We start from the raw sequence: 17680 nt of genomic DNA on the forward strand, positions 1-17680 counted from the left end.
CCTTCTGGCTTTATCAGTTTACTTGTAAGTCTCTGATAGCATTTTGGGTGTGCTCTGTAAAGCTGTTTCTCTTGAACGCTGGTTCTCCCTGGGGTCTTGCAGAGGAGTGAAATGGGTGGAAATGGAGAGAACAAAAAGCAGAAGTAATACCTGCAAGGATTGTTATAAAAGGAAAAAAAAAAAGCATCAATTTTAAACTGCCTGGGTTTCAAGATGGCTTTGTCACTTTGAAACGTTATTCTATTATGAAGAGTGTATTTAAAGCAGAAAAATCCTGTTTAGCAGCCACTTTTCCCTCTCACTGTTTAGACTCCAGTCTTCTGAGCTTAATGACAGAAACACATTTTTATGCCTTTTTGCTCTTGAGGGAGACATATAGTTCTGGGAGCGGGGGAGCTGATGGCTTCTGGTTTCCCACTGCTGCTTGTGCTGTGGTTGAATAGCAGCTCCTCAGACCTTCGTCCTTCTCTTCACACCCTGCCACATTCCTGTCCCCAAACTGGGCGAAGGCATCACCTCTGGGTGCCAGGAGGTGGGGTTGGTACCGCTCCGGCGTTCTGTTGTAACGAATCTGGGCAAAACAGGGCTCTGAAGGGTTGTGCAGAGAAGACCACCAGCCATGTAAGGCATTTTGCTTTCAAAACCAGGCTCAGAAGAGTTATTTCGGGTAAGGTTGGGTTTTTATGGCTTTGGATGCTGTGAGGACAATGCATTGGTTGTGGTTGTGCGGAAGTGCTGTGTGGTGGACATCCACTACCAGGTGATGGTTTGTGCTGCAGAGCTGGTGCCTGCTGGGGAGCACAAGGAGGAGGTTTCACATCCCTGGATCTGTGCTGGAACCACCAGCACCCCCGGCAAAGTCCTTTGGCACTGCTGACTTTGATTTAGTGAAATGTCTTGGTAGGTAGGGGCGGGCGTGTGTGTGGTGGTGGGGATTTTGTTTTGCACAAACATCTTGGGCTGAGCAATTGGAAAATGATTTTTAATCCATTTTATTACTGCCTTAACTTTGCCTTTTATGTTGAAAATTGATCTGCTATCAAATTTCAGTCCCCCATGTGTGTCTTAAAGATGTTGATTGCTTTTGCCTGATTTTTTATTTGATACTGCAAATTTGCTGAGTTTATCACTTGCATTCTTGAGCATGTTTCTCTTATTTTAATGAGTACTGTGGCTTTTCTCTATACCCTTGCCCGTTCTTAAATATCTTCCTGGGTTTATAACCCTCAGAGTAGGAATGTCGCCTTAGATTTTATTCCAAGAGCAATTTTAGGAGCTTCAGGTAGAGACAATGTAAAAGCGCTCATGTATCTGATTATTTTCTGCTTTATACAACCAAAAAAATCTCTCGGCTTTTGGGTTCGTTGGTAATTCAGAGGAGTGGTGGGACGGCATGGAGCACATGGTTAGCTGTGGTACCCATATCTCCAGACCTTTTTAGCAACCACAGCTTCTGAGAAGCACGCAGATGGTGCCTTACTAGGGAGTAACCTTTGCAGAGCATCACTGGAGACACTTTGTCCTTGGACCCAGTTCTCTTCCCAGGACTGGCCTCCAGGTCATCAGCTCTGTTAATGTAGCATTGCTTTCCTAAATCATGTGAGTTTGATTATCCCAGCCTTTCTTTTTTAAAACTGTAAGGATTTTAGGTATTTACTGTACCTGTATGGCAACAATAACAATTTATTCTGTCACTGGGGAAAAAAAAGAAAGAGTAGTATTATTTAGATTGTCCCGGAGGAGAAATAAGAGTCTAGATGTGAATTTCACAGAGTTCTCTGATGGTCTTGTCACCAAGCTGAGTTCTCTGCTAGTGGTAGTAGCTACAAGTTACAAAATGTCTTGCATTTCCCTTTAAACCAGAACTATAGTGAATGAATTTCCAAGCATTTAAGTTATGAACATGTGTTTATGGTATACCAACATCAGAAGGCCACCATAAACATTAATAACCAAGAATTCAAATGGTGCTTTGTCTACTTCATTCTGCCCTTAGATTATGTTCTTTATTATGAAGGTGAAAAGTTGTATTTCGTTTTGAAGCAAATTAATGCTGCTGCCTAAAAAAAGCTGAGAGAATAATAAAAATACAACATTCACAAATGTTGGATTGTTTCCTGAAACTCCTTGAATAATTTAGTTGTTGGACAGTAAAAAATTTCCCATCAGGAAAGTATAACGGTGCAAGACCTTTGAAGTACTATAGCTATTGACAATTTAAAAATGATACTGAACTCAGTAGAAACAAGGCTTCATGAAATTCATTGAACTCAGTCCTTCCCAGTTAATGCTGGGGAAGGTATTTTCCTGCCATGCAGAATGAAAAAAACTTCATCCTTCAGTGAGATATTTATAGTAAAATGTGTATCGATTATTCAGTATAAAAGTGCTAATTTTTGCAGCAGTGAAACACATCTTAAAGTCATAAGGAAAAACATTATAGTCAAACTAGAATAAATTGCTGCAATTAATCATTTAACAGGTTACTCAAAGATGTTTTGAGAAAGTACGTATCGATGTTTCCCCAGACACTACCTCTTCGTAAAGAAACACAGACTAATTCAACTAAGCAAGGTGCTGTAAGGAAGATCTAAAGAAAAATTGTTTTACCAATTTACCTAATGACTGCAATATTCCTGTCTTCAGGATCCATTCATTAATTTCCTCTTAAATTGTTCAGTGATCACTAAAAATTTCTTCACCTACATCCACCTAATCTTTAGGTTTTCAGACTCTGACTGTAAGAAATTGTTCCTCTGCGCTTTGAAAGCCAAATTCTTATTTTTTGGTGTTCATATGTCTTAGACCAGCGTGGCACCTAATTTTCAAGAGTTTTGATGATGACACGTATGTTTCTGGGTGGAACAACTGAGACATGAGCCTTCTAAATTTGAGAACAGTGAAGTGACCTTGCTGCCTTGAAATTGTAGCACCAGAGAAATTGTTTTTAAAAACACAATTTTTGTTGAGGAAAACCTCTCTGAAAGTCAAATGGACAAATAACATGAAAGACCAAAACAACAACAACAACAACAACAAAAAGTATATATTTTTGGGGGGGCATGTCCTTACCTAAAGCACACCCTTCCCTTACCGGACTCCACCATGCTGGTGGGTTCTGTGATTCTGTGCAGGTCTGGACTACCCCATCCCTGTGCCGGCTGCCTGGTGGCACGCCTGGGATGGATGCTGCTCCATCAGCTCCACGGGTGCTGAGCTGCGGTGTGCCAAAGTTCCACAAATACCTTTGCAGCATGTATATATAAATCAATATATATATATATGTATGTAAAAATCAGTGCCAGCTCTGAGAAGGAGTTTGTGGCACGTGTAGGACTTAGATTTGTTGCCATCTTTGGTCTTTTTTTGGGTGGCTATTCTGTTCATTCACATCTGGGAGATTTCTATTAGTGCTAATAGGAATTAAAACAAATTTGGACTGCTTAAGGTGTGTATATGTACCCTATTGCTACATAATAACCTGATTTCTGTCTTCAGACCTAAAACTGGAATTCAGGCCTGCTGTTTTCTTTAGTGGCAGTACGTGATCAACGTGTCATGTTGTACATGGCATGCAGGTTGATTGGCCTGAGGTGATGGGGGGATACGATGATGTTTCACATGATTGCTATAAAAGTTGCCTGACACAAGGAGCTGGATGTGCTGTGCTGTGCTGTTTGGAGGAGCTGTGTTTTGCTCAGAGTAGCCATGAGATGTGTCATATGTGTGCATAGGGTGTCAGTTCATACAAACCTCCTGCCTTTGGGGTACTACGTTACCCCAAAGGTGCTACGGTGGGGTTTGGGTACCATTGGGTAACTTGAGGTTAGGTATAAATCATCTGTCTTGCAGAAGTGCAGGAAGTTCAGAGATGAAGGAATAGCCAGCTTAGATATAGTTTTTATCACATTATCAGATGCTGAAGTCTTCGGTTACTCTTCTTGACCCTTTCATTTATTGCAGCAAAACCATTTTGGAGGCACAAGATTACGGTTTTCATCCATAGACTCCAGCCACAGCGCTCTGTGACTGCTATGTTTTGAGCTAAAGTGAACTATGAACAAAGTTCTTCTGTAGAACTTAATTGCTTAAACTGTGTGGTTTTAATGCTGATTTTCTCTGTAATTAATAACCACAGTTTTTCCTCTGCTGGAGAATAAAAGAAGTCTTTTTTTTTTTTCCTATGTGTTAAAGCAATCAAGCTGGAAAGTAACAATTTCTCTGTGATCTCTGGCACTGCATCAGAGCTGATCATGTCCTGCATGCTAACAGTTACTGTCATAGACTGCTTTTAGTTAGATGAGTAATAAATTGTGCTTTTGCATGCCAGCCTGTTGAAGCATTACTGCTTGTGTAAACATAAGCACACAAGTCGTCCCATGAAGGCAGACAGCATCAGTTGCACGCCTGGCCTGGGGACGGTGCTGTTTTCTTTCTTGTGTTTCTGTGAAGTTTGAGCGGTCCAAGTGTGGAGCAATGAAACCCAGTCTTCCGAGGTGCATGCATCCTAGCTATTGCAAACTTTAAGAAGTACATTTGGAAACCAAAGACTCTCCAGTCCTGCATTTGGTTTCACACTGATGAGAACTTTCTCGCCCTGCCCAAGATAGAGAGTCATCATTTTTTCACAGTAAGCAGGGCTGGCTTCGAGATGGCTGTTTTGCCACTCTAATATTCCACGTAAGAAGTTTTGAACAATGAACAATACTTTTACCTGAAGCCAGTTTCAAGCCCAGTATTTCAGACATGATCATGTGAAATAAATAGGAAGAGAATTTTTTCATACCACTGTTGCATATTCAGAGCCTGTAGCACTATCTATTCCAGTAACGACAAACGTTTTGTAACCTTTCTCTCACCGGGCATGCTGCATCATGCTGCCTCTGGTTTGCTAAAAATCAAAATACAGCATCCCCCTCCCGTTTCATTTAGGTACAGGGGTAGCTAATCCCATAATTTAGACATGTGTATGCTTTCCTTTCATGTATGGTGATAATGACCTGGTGAAAGTGTGCAAGATTTCCTTGAGTAAACATGTCCTTGCAAAAGTAAGTGCAAGGTGGTGTGCTCATGCTGTATCTCCTGGCTTGTGGGCATGATTGCAGGAATAGCTGTGACTTGTTTTAGGTGACCGAGGCAAGAATATTTAGAAATCCTTGGAGGTGTACCTTTGATTTGACTGTCCCTTGAGTCATCAAAAGGCCCTGGAGAAGTGTTTGTCTGGGCACAAGTGAGAGGGCACCTGTTCAGACAAGGAGCTGTTCAATCCACCTGGTGATGGTCCAGTACCTAAAGGGAATGACAGGGAAGCTGGGGAGGGACTTTTTACAAGGGCATGGAATGACAGGACAAGGAGGAATGGCTTTAAACTGAAAGAGGGGAGATGTAGATGAGATATTAGGAAGAAATTGTTCCCCATGAGGGTGGCAAGGCGCTGGCCCAGGCTGCCCAGAGCAGCTGTGGTTGCTCCATCCCTGGCAGTGCCCAAGGCCAGGCTGGATGGGGCTGGGAGCAGCCTGGGTGGGGGGAGGGGGCTCTGCCCATGGCAGGGGGGTGGGAAATAGGTGGTCTTTATGGTCTCTTCCAACCCAAACCATTCTATGATTTGTGCCAAGGGTGTTGAGCAGTTCTGTGCAGAAACCTTGGAAGTGAATTACTTGCTCTCCACTGTGAACCTGGGCCTGTATACGTCTCGAACAAAATCCCTCCCTGCCACTCCTGCAGTGGTGGTTTACATCTGCCCTGCTGTCATTGGGCTGTGTGACTTGCAGGAAGAGAAGGGGGAGCTCACTGAAAAAAAAGGCGGTTTGGGGTCAAAGCATGTTCCACTTGTCTTATCGCACGTAGGTACGAATGGCCTCCCCTGGAGTCAGGCAATGCAAACTTGGATCCAGTGCACTCTCCTGGAGTTTTCTTAGTTTCTTTTTGTGTGTGTGTGTGTTCTATAGAGTATTTTTTTTTTGTTGTTTTGTTCATTGTCCAACAGAGCAGCATATGACACTCTCTACAGGGCTGTGGTAGACCCTGGGCTGCCCCATTTCAGACGAGCTTGGGTACACCGCACAGGGCACTGAGGTCTGCAGCGTGGTGATGTCCCCACTGTAGAGAAGTAGGAGGTCAGGGAGGATGCTTATGTTCAAAACTGCTCCAGGTAGTTTCCTTAACTAAAGGAGCAGAAATCACTTTCGCTTTCATGGCCCCAAAAAAACCGTCTGCTGTGTACTGTGTTCTTGGTGTTGATTGTGAAGGTGGCAAGGGCTTCTTGCCTTCAGTAGCTGCTGCCCCAGTCATTGCTCTCCTAAGAACAAAAATAATAATGGAAAAATAAATTAAGGGGTTTTTTTCCCTTTTTTTGGAGGAGAGGTGGTGGGTATGTTTAAGATGGCTTTTTCCAAAGGCTCTGTTTGCATACAAAGGAGGACTTTAATCTGAGGCAGGGATCTGGGGATTATAACAGTGATCGGGAGGTTCTCCTCATCCATGTTTCCTTACTGATGTCAGAAGGCAGTGACTGCAGTCAGTGGCAGCGGGATGCAATACCAACCCCCAATGCGAGCACCGACTGTGTTTTAAGGAATGTATTTACTTACAGTTGCTCCGTTAGGCAGATTTTGGTGTTGTGTATAAGAAAAAGATTCTCAAAACCTCATTTTCCACCATTTCCATGGGAAAAAGAAAAGTTACCATTGCAAAATTGTTTTTTGTTGGGTTATTCTGGGGGGTGGTTGGTGGTGGTTGCTGTTTTGAACCAAGGAAAATGTTTTCAGAGTAAAGTTATTTTAATATTTATTGTTTTTGATGAAGACAGTATGTAAAACAGAAGTGTTTCATTTTTGTAATGTCAGAATTAAATATTTTACTTATTCTGCTGCTTATTTTTTGGGCATGATTACTTTGTTGAAGCTGAAAAAAGTTAGGCAAAATATTCCCAGAGATTGTTATTTTAATCTGTGTTTTTTAAAATGTAAAGTCTACAACTCCTACTGAAGTTGCAGGAAAGCTCACTGAGAAAACTGAAGCTGTAGGGTGAAATATGACTGTGCCTCTTAGGACATGTGCTTAAGCCAATAATACACTGTCAAAGATATTGATGGTTCGGGAACTTATGGGCATATACAAGTCACACAAGTACATCTGTCGTGATAGGGCAAGATGGGTCATAATTTCCTAATTTGTAAAAGTTGAAAAATTTTTAATTGAATTGTTCATAAATAATTTTTTTTCACTCCTGCATGTTTTGCAAGAAAGAAAGAAAAGGAAAGGAAAAAAAAAATAATTTGTAAATGAAGACCATAGTCATATGGCAGAGCAATGACAATGCATGGGTGGGATTCCCAAGCGTGCATTCGAGTAACAGTGAGTAATCTGGGAAATTGCATCCTTAGAAACTAGCAAGTGAGTATCTGCATAATGGATTAACATTTATTAGTCCAATTTGTGTATGCCATGATGTGCAGACGTCACTTTTTAATTAAAAATGCATTACAAGCAAGAATGGCTTTGAGTTCTTGGTGGAACAGTATTTATTTACTTCTCATGCTATCCACGCTATCTGAGTAGACACACAGAGCACACAGTGCTGCTTCTGCACTAGGAACTGTGAGATTTCAAACAGGAGCAGATTATGAATTGCAAACACCAATAAAGTGCATCTGGGTGAGCCATTGTTTTGTGCCAAGTTATTTGAAAATACTCTATCTGAACTGTGTGAATGTAGAATCCAATGCATTTTTTTTCTTTTCTCCTTTTTTTTCTTTAAGCTAGTCATCTAGAGGCTTTCTGAATCCTCTGCCATAAAGAATCGTGGATGATGCTTTGGGATTTGTGGCTGATACCTGCCACAATGTCCCACAAGCCCACAGTCCCCCTTTGCCACTGGTCCTCACTTTGAAAATGGGACAATGTCAGTGCTGTGGCAGCATCTGCTCTGAAGGTCACAGTGTTAAGCAGTGATGGGGGCTTGGACACTCGAGCCGTGAGGTGCTCCACCTCTGAGGATTGATTTGGTGGTTTCAGTCTTTTAAAAGTCGTTGGATGTCACCCCAAAGCATGAACTGCAGCTTGCAGTGAGTGAAAGCACTGAGGACCTCTCTGAAGGGGTGTTTGGTCTCAGACACCTGGCTTTCCTATGCCCAGTTTTTGATTGCTGCGTTAGCGTGGGGTTTGAGAGTCATCTTTCTTCACAGTGCATTCAATAAATCACAATGCAATATTGATCAGCGTGCTTTTGTGTGTATGTTGAGGTAAAGCTAAGGTAAATAATGAACTGAAGTTAAAGCAGAGGACATTCCTGGAGGATATCTTTTAAGAGAGAATCGAGTTGAGGTATTCCTTTTATTCTTCAGGGGTCTCTATATAAAGTACAAAATTAGTTAATTTAAATAAATTGCTCCCTTTTCCTCTAAAACATACCTGTATACATCAATTTTTTAAAGCTGAAATCTCTACTTTTGTTAATGGGAAAACAGCATCCTGTTAAAATTCCTTATAATAAAGAGATCAATATATCAATGTTAAGATGTAGTGGAGGTGGAAGGCTTTTGCATTGATAAAAATGATAAATCTCTGACAGTATCAAAAAAAAGCTGTGTAAGTTATGTAACATTACCAGTTCCATAGATGCTGATAATACTTCTAACACATTATTTAAGTTAAATGTTCTTTTGATAGGGCAGACTGCCTTCCACTGGAAACTTTCTGTGAGAGAGGAAGGGGAGGGAAAGAGAAGTCATAATATTAATTTTTTTCCAGTTAAAAATCAAGCTGTTTTTACAATTCTGATTACATAAAGGAAATAAAACACACAAGAGATTTAACGAACATCTTAGAAACGGTTTTAAAATACTTTAAATGTATTTAAGATATATATATGATGAAATTGTATTCTGCAGCATGCAGAAGCTGAGTGTGTGTTCCAAAATTATCCTGCAGCACATTTATATGGATGATTTAAAAAGCCCCGAAGCCAAGAGTTTAGAATAGAAGTACAGACAGATTGAGACTGGTAAATATAGCAGTGCTAATAGCGTCTCTCTCACATGCAGACCAAATGTTGTAGATGTGGAGTTCAGGCATATTTGCTTTATCCCAGAGCAGCACAACCATGTGAGAGTTATGCAGGTCACCGAGCAAGAGGGCAAAGCCAGTCGGGCTTATGAATTTAACAAGCCAGGAAGATAATGAAAAGTTTTTTTGAGGAATTGTTTGCTGTAATTTCAGCCTCTGAAGCCCACGCCTGCTCTTATTTCAAGGGGAGAGAATTTACATGTGTTACAGCTGGTCATGAGTTTTTCAGTTAAGAGCCTTTTGTAGAAGATCCGTCCTCTCCAGGTGGAGTTCCCGATGAGAGGAAGACTGACCCCTGACCACCTTGTGCTTTTCGGCAGGTGACTAGGATCCAGAACCTGGTCCTGGGTCAGGACTGAGAGTGGTGGAACTCAATTGTCTCTGCACCCTGGGGGAATGATCTCCCTCCAGCCAAGGTGACACGGCCACCTCGGTGCCCACCAAGGGCCACGTGGCTCAGCCATGGGACCTTCATTCACATGGGAGAGGGCTGGAAGCACAGCGTGCCCAGTGGGCACAGAGATGGGCACTTGCTACCGGTGGCAGGCATGCACTGCCTGCGCTGCCAAGGATGCGACGTCTGGTCCAGCTCAAGGTTGCTTGTAGACAGCCTGCCTAGCAGATCCCAATGGATCAGTGTGTAAATGCTGTTCTTTAAATCATGGCTGTACTCACTACTTTTGGACAATCTTTGTGGAGACTGTAGCTTGGGAACTAGGAGCCAAATATTTATTATCTTGTCTTGTGTCAATCTCATTTTATCAGTGACTACAGAATTGTTGGTCTTCATACTGGCATAGAATTAGTGGATAGGGTTGAGAAGAGACAGCTTTGGAAGCTTCAGAAGAAATATAAACGCCTGTTCATGCAAGCATCCCACTTGTGGCCTCTATAGGCAAGAAAAATGTACTATTTAAAAAAGCTGTTTTGGTCTGGAACTGAATGTTGCTTGTCCTGGTCATTGAATTAGGGTGAAATGAAAGAGGAGGAGGTAGCTGGGGAGTCTCTGGAGGTCTGGTGCATTTGATGAGACAGCTTAGCCCACTGAGTCATGCAGGCAAGGACTGGGGTCATCAAGCTTTGGGGTTAGCAATGGGCATATCCACCTCTGTGCACCTCTTGGTTGTAGTGGGCTGTTACTGGCATTTTTATGGCTTTGCAATTAAAATATTCTCTTTAAAAGTCTTCACTTTTGGAAAATAATTACCAGAGTAAAGAAATCTGTAAATGCTATGAATGACATTTAAAAAAGCAAACCACCTATTTGAATAAATACATGCAAGTAGTTTGTTGCAGTTCCAAGCAACTGATCGTTTGATTCCTTAAAATTGGATTGTACTAAAAGATAATCCATCAGTTGTTTTGAAGGTGCTTTCCAATGTGCCCTCATCTTTCATGAATACGATTTCAGTGAAGACTACCTACGTTTGGTGCCCAAGTACAGCCACTTTTTCTGGTGAGCTCTGCTTGTCGCTGTTCACAGGGAATTGTTCTGCAGCCATTCCAGTTGTGTGTCACTGATGGTGGCATAGAGTTGTTCTCTGTGTCTCTGCTAGTGGCATTGATTTTTTATAGGGTGTTTCCATGAAAAGTAATCAGTTATTTCTAAGAGAGGGTGATAAATACAAGATTACTATTCAGGGGCTCTTGGGTGAAGTGTTTGGGTGAAAGCGTGAGCTATTCAGTTTGCTGGAGAAGTTCCACGAGTCCTCCAACACAAAATCCTGACTGCCGCACATGCGGTTCTCGATTTTGTGAAGAGATCTGGACTTTGCTGACTTTTACAGACTTAAAGTAACAATCTTTTTTGGTGCTTGCTCAGATCAGGTGGACCAAAACAGCAGGAAGTGCCTCTGACAGATTTCAAGATTCAAGTGTCTTCAATGAAACTCTGAGGATATCCAACATTCAGCGGCACCAAGGAGGACGCTACTACTGCAAGGCTGAGAACGGCTTGGGTTCGCCAGCCATAAAGTCTATAAGAGTGGATGTGTACTGTAAGTAAACTGCTTGGGAAGTTCTTACTATGTTTTTTATTATCTTATAATATCTGGCGTTACAAAGAAGTGACCAGGTCTTTGTGAGTTCCGGTTTTAAGCAGCACTGTAGGGTGGATTCTGTTTCTTTTGGGAGTATTTATGGTCAAAAGACCTGTGGCTGCTTCCAGGGAAGTCAGGTGGGGCTGCTCACATATGGAGATACCTTTAAACAAAATCACAATGCTTCTGTAAGAAAGATGAAGCTCAGGTACGACTCAGCATTCTTAGATATCAGAGGAAGATTTGTCTGCAGCTTCCACAGGGTGAAGGTCTGGTACCTCACACAGCCTTTAATCTCTTGTACATTTGGTTGCATTTGCCCTCGAAACTGAGATGGGAGCAAATACAGATGTTATTTGCTATTCTGCTTTAATTGCTGTGGAACAGTTTTTTGTCTTGGTTTGGGTTTTTCTGCTTTTTGTTTCGGTGGTGGTGTGTGTTTTTGTTGTTGTTGTTGTTGTTGGGTTTTTTTTGTAATGTCAATCTCTTCATCTTCCTGTGAACCAGTTTGAAAAGCTGCACTTGAAATGTTGGCCAGTGAAAAATACTAAGTATTGGGATTACGATGGATTTGGCTACCAAAGCCAACAGAATAAGAGGAAACAATTGAAAACATCATACTGCAATAAATGCACAAAATGGAATAATAATAATAAAAATTAATAAAGCCCAGTCTGACTTGCACAGACTGCAGTGTCAGTGAGTGGGCTGGTCAGACAAAGTGTGGCTCTCGCTTGTACCAGGTAGTTGATTGCTGTAGGTTTAGTGGTAACCTTTGCGTCTGAGTCTGTAAATTGTGTGACTGGACTCAGCTGCTGGCAAGTGAGAAGACTGGAATGCCTCAAACAACTGTGGGTTTGTGTACACTTCAGATAAAGAAAAACTGTTCAAAATCTGTCTGACATACTCCAAAGAGAGAAAGTCTTTGCAATGTACATTTGGAGACTCTTCTAATGCGAGTAGTATCGTGTAAACAGATATGTGTACATGCCACATAAATAGTTAAACGAATAACTAGAACCTGAAGTTAACCCTTTAGTCTCTCAAGTCCTATGACTACACAGGCATTGGGCTTGTGTTTCCTCAAAAGTGCCCTCTCTCTGTCAGATGTATCTCAGGATCTATGTTAATTTAGAGACCCAAGTGGTGAAACGTTGTTGTGGATTAGTTATGGGATTGATTGATGGAGGGGGGCAACTGCCTTTTGGGGGATTTTCTTACCTAGTGTGCATTTAGCCTAGTGCTTAACAAGCTGTAACATACCAGTGCCAAATTTCTCAATCCTTTATGAACAATAACTGAATTAGGAAGTGATTGCTCATTATCTTGTTGGAGTCAAATAAGTGAACAGGCAACTGCAACAACTGAACACAAGCACACCACGCACAGCATTCCTTGTCACGGGGCTGGCGCGAGGTTTGTGGTGAGGAGCGCGCAGGATGCCTGGTCCAGGCAGCACTCAGCGGTGCCGGCTGTGGTCTCGGCACTGCTGCCCCTCTGAGCCCTCCACGCACACACGGCTGCTGAAGGCACGTCGTTCAGCCCTCTGTAGTTGTTCAATACAAACCCCAAGAGCAAACATTTAAGCCTCTTCTTTTGGATGCCGTTAAAGCATTTCTCTCTTAGCCCAGCACCCATGTGTTAAATTCTCCTTACTTCTTAATCTTAAGCATGGCTGTGAAACTGATGTTGGCAGGAAAAGCAGTCTCATGACTGGAATACTACGTGGTCTGAACAGGAAAGGCTGAGAGAGATTGGGTTTTGAGATCTGTATTTTTCTTGAATTTCATTCAGACTTCCTCCTGGAATATGGCTTTTTCTTGTAGCATATTTTGTTTAGCCATTAATATGTGGTTTTGGATTTGCTGTCTTGGATTTATTACAGGTTTAATTTTGTTTTTTACATCACATGCTGCTTGTTAATATACCTCAAATACAGATGATCTTTAATTTTGGTTTTTACATCATATGCTGATTGCTAATATACCTCAAATACAGGTGATGTATTTCTGAAACATGACAAACTTAAGGTCCCAGCTATGATCAAATCCTAGGTGATTTGCCTTTGTATGCAGACTCATATTTCACTGGGTATTTTCTTCTGTTAATGGCCAAATATTTGCAGACACACAGTATTGCTGCAGGAAGCTTAAGGTGCCAGTGAAGATTGGATCTAGCTGTGAAAAAGATAGAAAAAAAGCCCTGTACACTACAGAAAAGCTCATAAGAAATCAAAGTATTGGAAATTGAAATGTTCATGTCAACATTTCCAAGTAGCTTAAAATACTTTTGTCTTCTCTTAGTTGAAATTTTCTGGGTTGATTTTCTCTTTGTTGGGTATTTACTTTATAGATCGCATGTTGTGTGTGCCATGTCAAGAGCTCTGGCCAGTACTGACCAGGAGTGTCGGGATGGGTGTATTTTCCTGAATTGCCCATGAGACACCTTTGCTCAGAGACCCCCAAACGAGCCATAAGGATCACAAATACATAGCCAACATTTTCTATTCAAAATGGGTGGTTTTATTAGTGAACACGTATTTAGTAAAATTACATAGAGAAAGACAGTTTATTTTCAGATTTAGGTAACTGTCAAAAACAACCCTGTGGAAACCAGATGATGCTCCTTTTCGAAAGCAAAACTTCATCATTAAAGCAAGAAAGGTTTTTAATTTTTCAATGAAAGCCCCAAAAGAGTTTAACAAAACAAGTAAAATGTTTGTATTTCTTAAAACTGTGTAGCTGAAAAAAATGACATTGGAAGCATCTTGGCTTGTACAGCTAAAGAGAGAAAACAGTATTAAAGTTGTGTTCCACATTAGTTTTGGATCAGGAATGCTTCCTAAGGGCTAATTTAAGTCTTCAGCCTCTAATTTAAAATCTGAAAAGGCACTATATCTGTGTAGTTTGAAAATGCATTGCTCAAAAAATATCCACAGAAGATCTTTGTTTCCTCATTCATCTCCATTATTGACTTGCTGGCTGGTTGGGAACTTGCGATATCAACATTTGGATGTGAAGGCTCAGTCTCCCGTAATTTCCTGTTTTTCATTTTCCAGTTAGCTCTGGCGTTCAGCAGCACTTGGACCCACATTTGCTGCTACTGCAGTAATTAATTGTACAGATATAAGTGGTGAATGAGCCAGAGTGTTGGGCTGTGTGAGAGGAGAGGGGGTGGTTACATTATTTTTATGGACTGCAGTCTGGAAAAATGCTTTTAGTTTTGTTTTTGCAGGAAGGCTCCATCAGAATTTGCCACATGTTTTGCGTGTTGCTGCACGTGCCAGGCGGCTTGTCTGTTAAGGAAGTCTCAGAATACCATTATCAGTTACTCATGATCTCAGATGACTCTGACCAAGTCTTCTGACTGCATGCTCCGAGGTGTTCAAGAGGCTCTTGATGTGTCTTCTGTAAAGAAGATCTAAAGTAAAGCTCTTGGGTAGCTGCAGAGCATTTACAGAAACCTGGCTGTGGTAGGACACCTGTGCTTGTGCTTGGCCTGATAGAATCCCAGAATCCCAGAGAGGCTGGGGTTAGAAGGGACCTCAGGAGACTACCTACTCCAACCCCCTACTAAGGCAGGTCCTCCTGGAGCAGGTTATAGCTGTAGTTTGGGTCTTGCCCAAGATGTGGTTGGGAAAGTAGAGAGTGAACTGCGCTCCTGTGAATATCTCCATCCCTGTCTCTGTTTGGGACAATCTGCAAGGAGTGGGGGCAGGGTCTCAGTTGACAAATTGCATAGCAGGGTCCAGATGGAACCTTCATTCGGTATTTGGAAGTAAATAATATTAGTGTTCACAGATAGATGTGTCTTATTCCTTGATCTCTGCAAGTTCAATACAGGCCTAAAGGTTTACTTGGTATCATTTTCATGTACCCTGTAATTATGATTAACCACTTTGTAAAAACTATCTGGCTGTTATCCCAATTACACGTTGCTTGAGGGCGTAGTATCTTTTTCTGCTCTAAGAAGTTAAACCTCCAAACAGTTTATAACTACTTTCGTGGCTGAGGAGCACAGTTAAGGAGTTAAACTAAACTCATGCAATTATTTCAAAAATAGCCAGGGGTGTAAATCCTCTGCCGGACTGAAGGGAAAAAAGTGCTTCACAAAGAACTGCCTACAGTCAGATCTGTAACTGTGTGTTCTCATGGGCTGGTCTTGTTTGACATTAGCCTGCTAGATGACTAAATCTCTGAGAGCTCAAGGAAAGCCCTTCAGTGCAGCACTCCCATCAAGTTCCATTTAGTCGTGACACTGGTTTTAGTGGTGCCCCGTGGAGGAAAGGGAGTTTTGCTGGCATTTCCGCGGGTGGTGGTACCATACCTACTTGTAGTTAAAGCTGTCATGGATTATGATAAACTAGGCTGCAACCTCTCCTGTTCCTTTAACATACGCATATCTAAGTCAAACCTTGGAAAACGAGCAGTCCCTTTTGGTCTGGTGTCAAAATACTTGAATGCGACAAAGGTGAAGGCGGAGGGTGGGTGGGGGGGGTGGGTGCGGGAAGGGTGGTTTAGTGTTGCCAAAGTTCTCCCTTCATCTACAGCTACTCCTGGAAAGAGAGAGGAGTCCGTGCCTGTTCCTGGGCAGGCACAGAGTCTCCTTCCAACACTTCACGACACATCTTCTTGATTTTCTTTGCTAGTTTTTTCCAGGAAGATCTCCTTTTTGCTGTCTGGGGGAATGGGGCTGTGCTAAATAGGCAAGGAACAATCTCTTCTTTAGAAGACAACTTTCTGTCCTTACTTTAAGTGTCTAAGAAAATAGGCTTTTGCTCTCCCAGCTCTGGCTGAAGAGCCTGGTTTCTCACATCAGATTAAAACAAACGCACTCGGTCCCCTTGGCGGTGTATTCTCAGGAGGGAGGTTTCCATTCTCATTGAGCTACCAGAAGAAACTGCTTCATATATCCAAGCTGTATTCATCCTAGACTTGAACTCTTTTTCTTCTTTTTCTGGAAGTATCTCTTTAAAGTACATCTCATCTTCCCTCTTTGAAGAAAAAGCTTTTATACTTGACTCCTAGGAAAATTTTTGCTTGACTTATGGAGGACACTTTCTCCTTTTATAAGGAAGGAAACTTATGGTATAAATTATTTTTATTCAAAGAAGCAGAGCTCCTACAAGAAAACTTTTCTGCTTATTTCTGAAGGACAATTTGTAGAGGAATTATAGCGGAATGAAGGCAGGTTAATTAACATTGATAATATACAGCTGTGGGCTGGCTTCAGGGGCGGTGGGTTGGCTGATGTGGATAAGGTGCAGCTGTGGCTGGTTCCTGCTAAGGAGTTAAATAGCTCTAAGGGGTAAGAAAGAGGTGGACTGGATGAAGAGAGAGTGCCCCAGATGTAGGAGAGATCCTGGGGGGAGAAGAAGGGGGCCTGGATGAGGAGAGGATGGCTGGGATAGGCGTCTAAAGAAGGATAAAGCCAGATGTGGCAGAGGCAAGAAGTAGAGGGTCTGGCCTTTCGAAAAGGATGAAGAAACAGCACAGACAGTAGATGAACTCTTGAAACCTTGTGGGGCACTGGTGACTGTGCCGGGGCAAGGTGCGGGAACTAGTTATTGAAGTTAACTTGGTATGGGATGGTAAGAGCCTTGTTGCGGCCAGCTGGTTTTGGTAGTGCTGCAACACAATTTACCAGATTTTAAATTAAAAGAAGTACTGATTGCTTCACTGAAGATGTATTTTTGTATTCCTTTTGCTTCATGTATTCTTTTGGACACAAGGGCAGGCGGCACAGCTTGAGTAAAAGAAGGTGGAGTAAAAGGTGAGGTTTACATTTAAAAAATTCTGAAATCCATTTGGTAGTCAAGACGAAAAATGTTTATCAAACAATCAAACAGATATAGTGCACAGATAGGTTAAGCTTTTATCGCATGGTAGAAGAGAGACATGCATTATGCAGAAAGCATTGCTTGTTGTGAAAATCTGTAATTCCAGGACTAAAAGGTTGGTCTGGGGGTTTGGGGGAAATGACCATTTCTTTTGTTGTGAGATTCACATAAATCTTTGCTTGCAGCTCTCTTTCCAGAATCTGTCCCTTTACACAAGATTAGTTAGATCCAGCACAGGGTATTTCTGTTCACATGAAATAAGTGGAGTCCGTCCACCATCAACCACTTCCGTGTGCACTGGATTTTGGCTGCTTTTCCACCGCAATAACATTGCGGCAACTGATGCAGCTTATTTGCAGCACTCGGTTTCTCCTGTGGTGGGAATATGCCCTGGACTAATTCCATTGCCCTGTGTAACCCAAGTGCAGTAGGAGGGGGAAGGTTCCTGTAGCCCCCTCAGGTAGTTCCTCCCAAATACCTGCTGGTGTGCATGCGTATTTGTGGAGTCGTAGTTGTCTTAGATCTCTGCTTACCACCTGTGAGATTTCCCTAACTCTTTCGTTTCCAGGTTCAAATCTCTCATTTCATTTTTTTATTGGTTATTGGATGGTTTCGGCTTCTCTGATGGGTCTCATGGTGTGTGGCTGCAGCTGTTTTTTGCTGTCCGTTGCCTCTTTTGCCACAAGGAAGTTTGTGTTGTTGACAACTAGAGCATTTGCCCTGGGATAGCTGTGAA

The 17680-nt window shown here is 42.0% G+C and overlaps 1 protein-coding gene across 1 annotated transcript in view; it reads left to right on the forward strand.

Annotated features, from left to right (window-relative positions):
* Window positions 1–17680, forward strand: part of MDGA2 (MAM domain containing glycosylphosphatidylinositol anchor 2) — a gene marked incomplete at its 5' end in the record, with an annotated part of 252942 nt that overhangs the window by 18231 nt on the left and 217031 nt on the right. The window contains one exon of the mRNA XM_027795564.2: window positions 10889–11063. Coding sequence (XP_027651365.2) covers window positions 10889–11063 — 175 coding nt within the window. The remainder of the gene's footprint in view (window positions 1–10888; window positions 11064–17680) is intronic.

This window comes from Falco peregrinus, chromosome 1 (genome assembly GCF_023634155.1).
Source record: "Falco peregrinus isolate bFalPer1 chromosome 1, bFalPer1.pri, whole genome shotgun sequence".
Taxonomy (NCBI): Eukaryota; Metazoa; Chordata; class Aves; order Falconiformes; family Falconidae; genus Falco; species Falco peregrinus.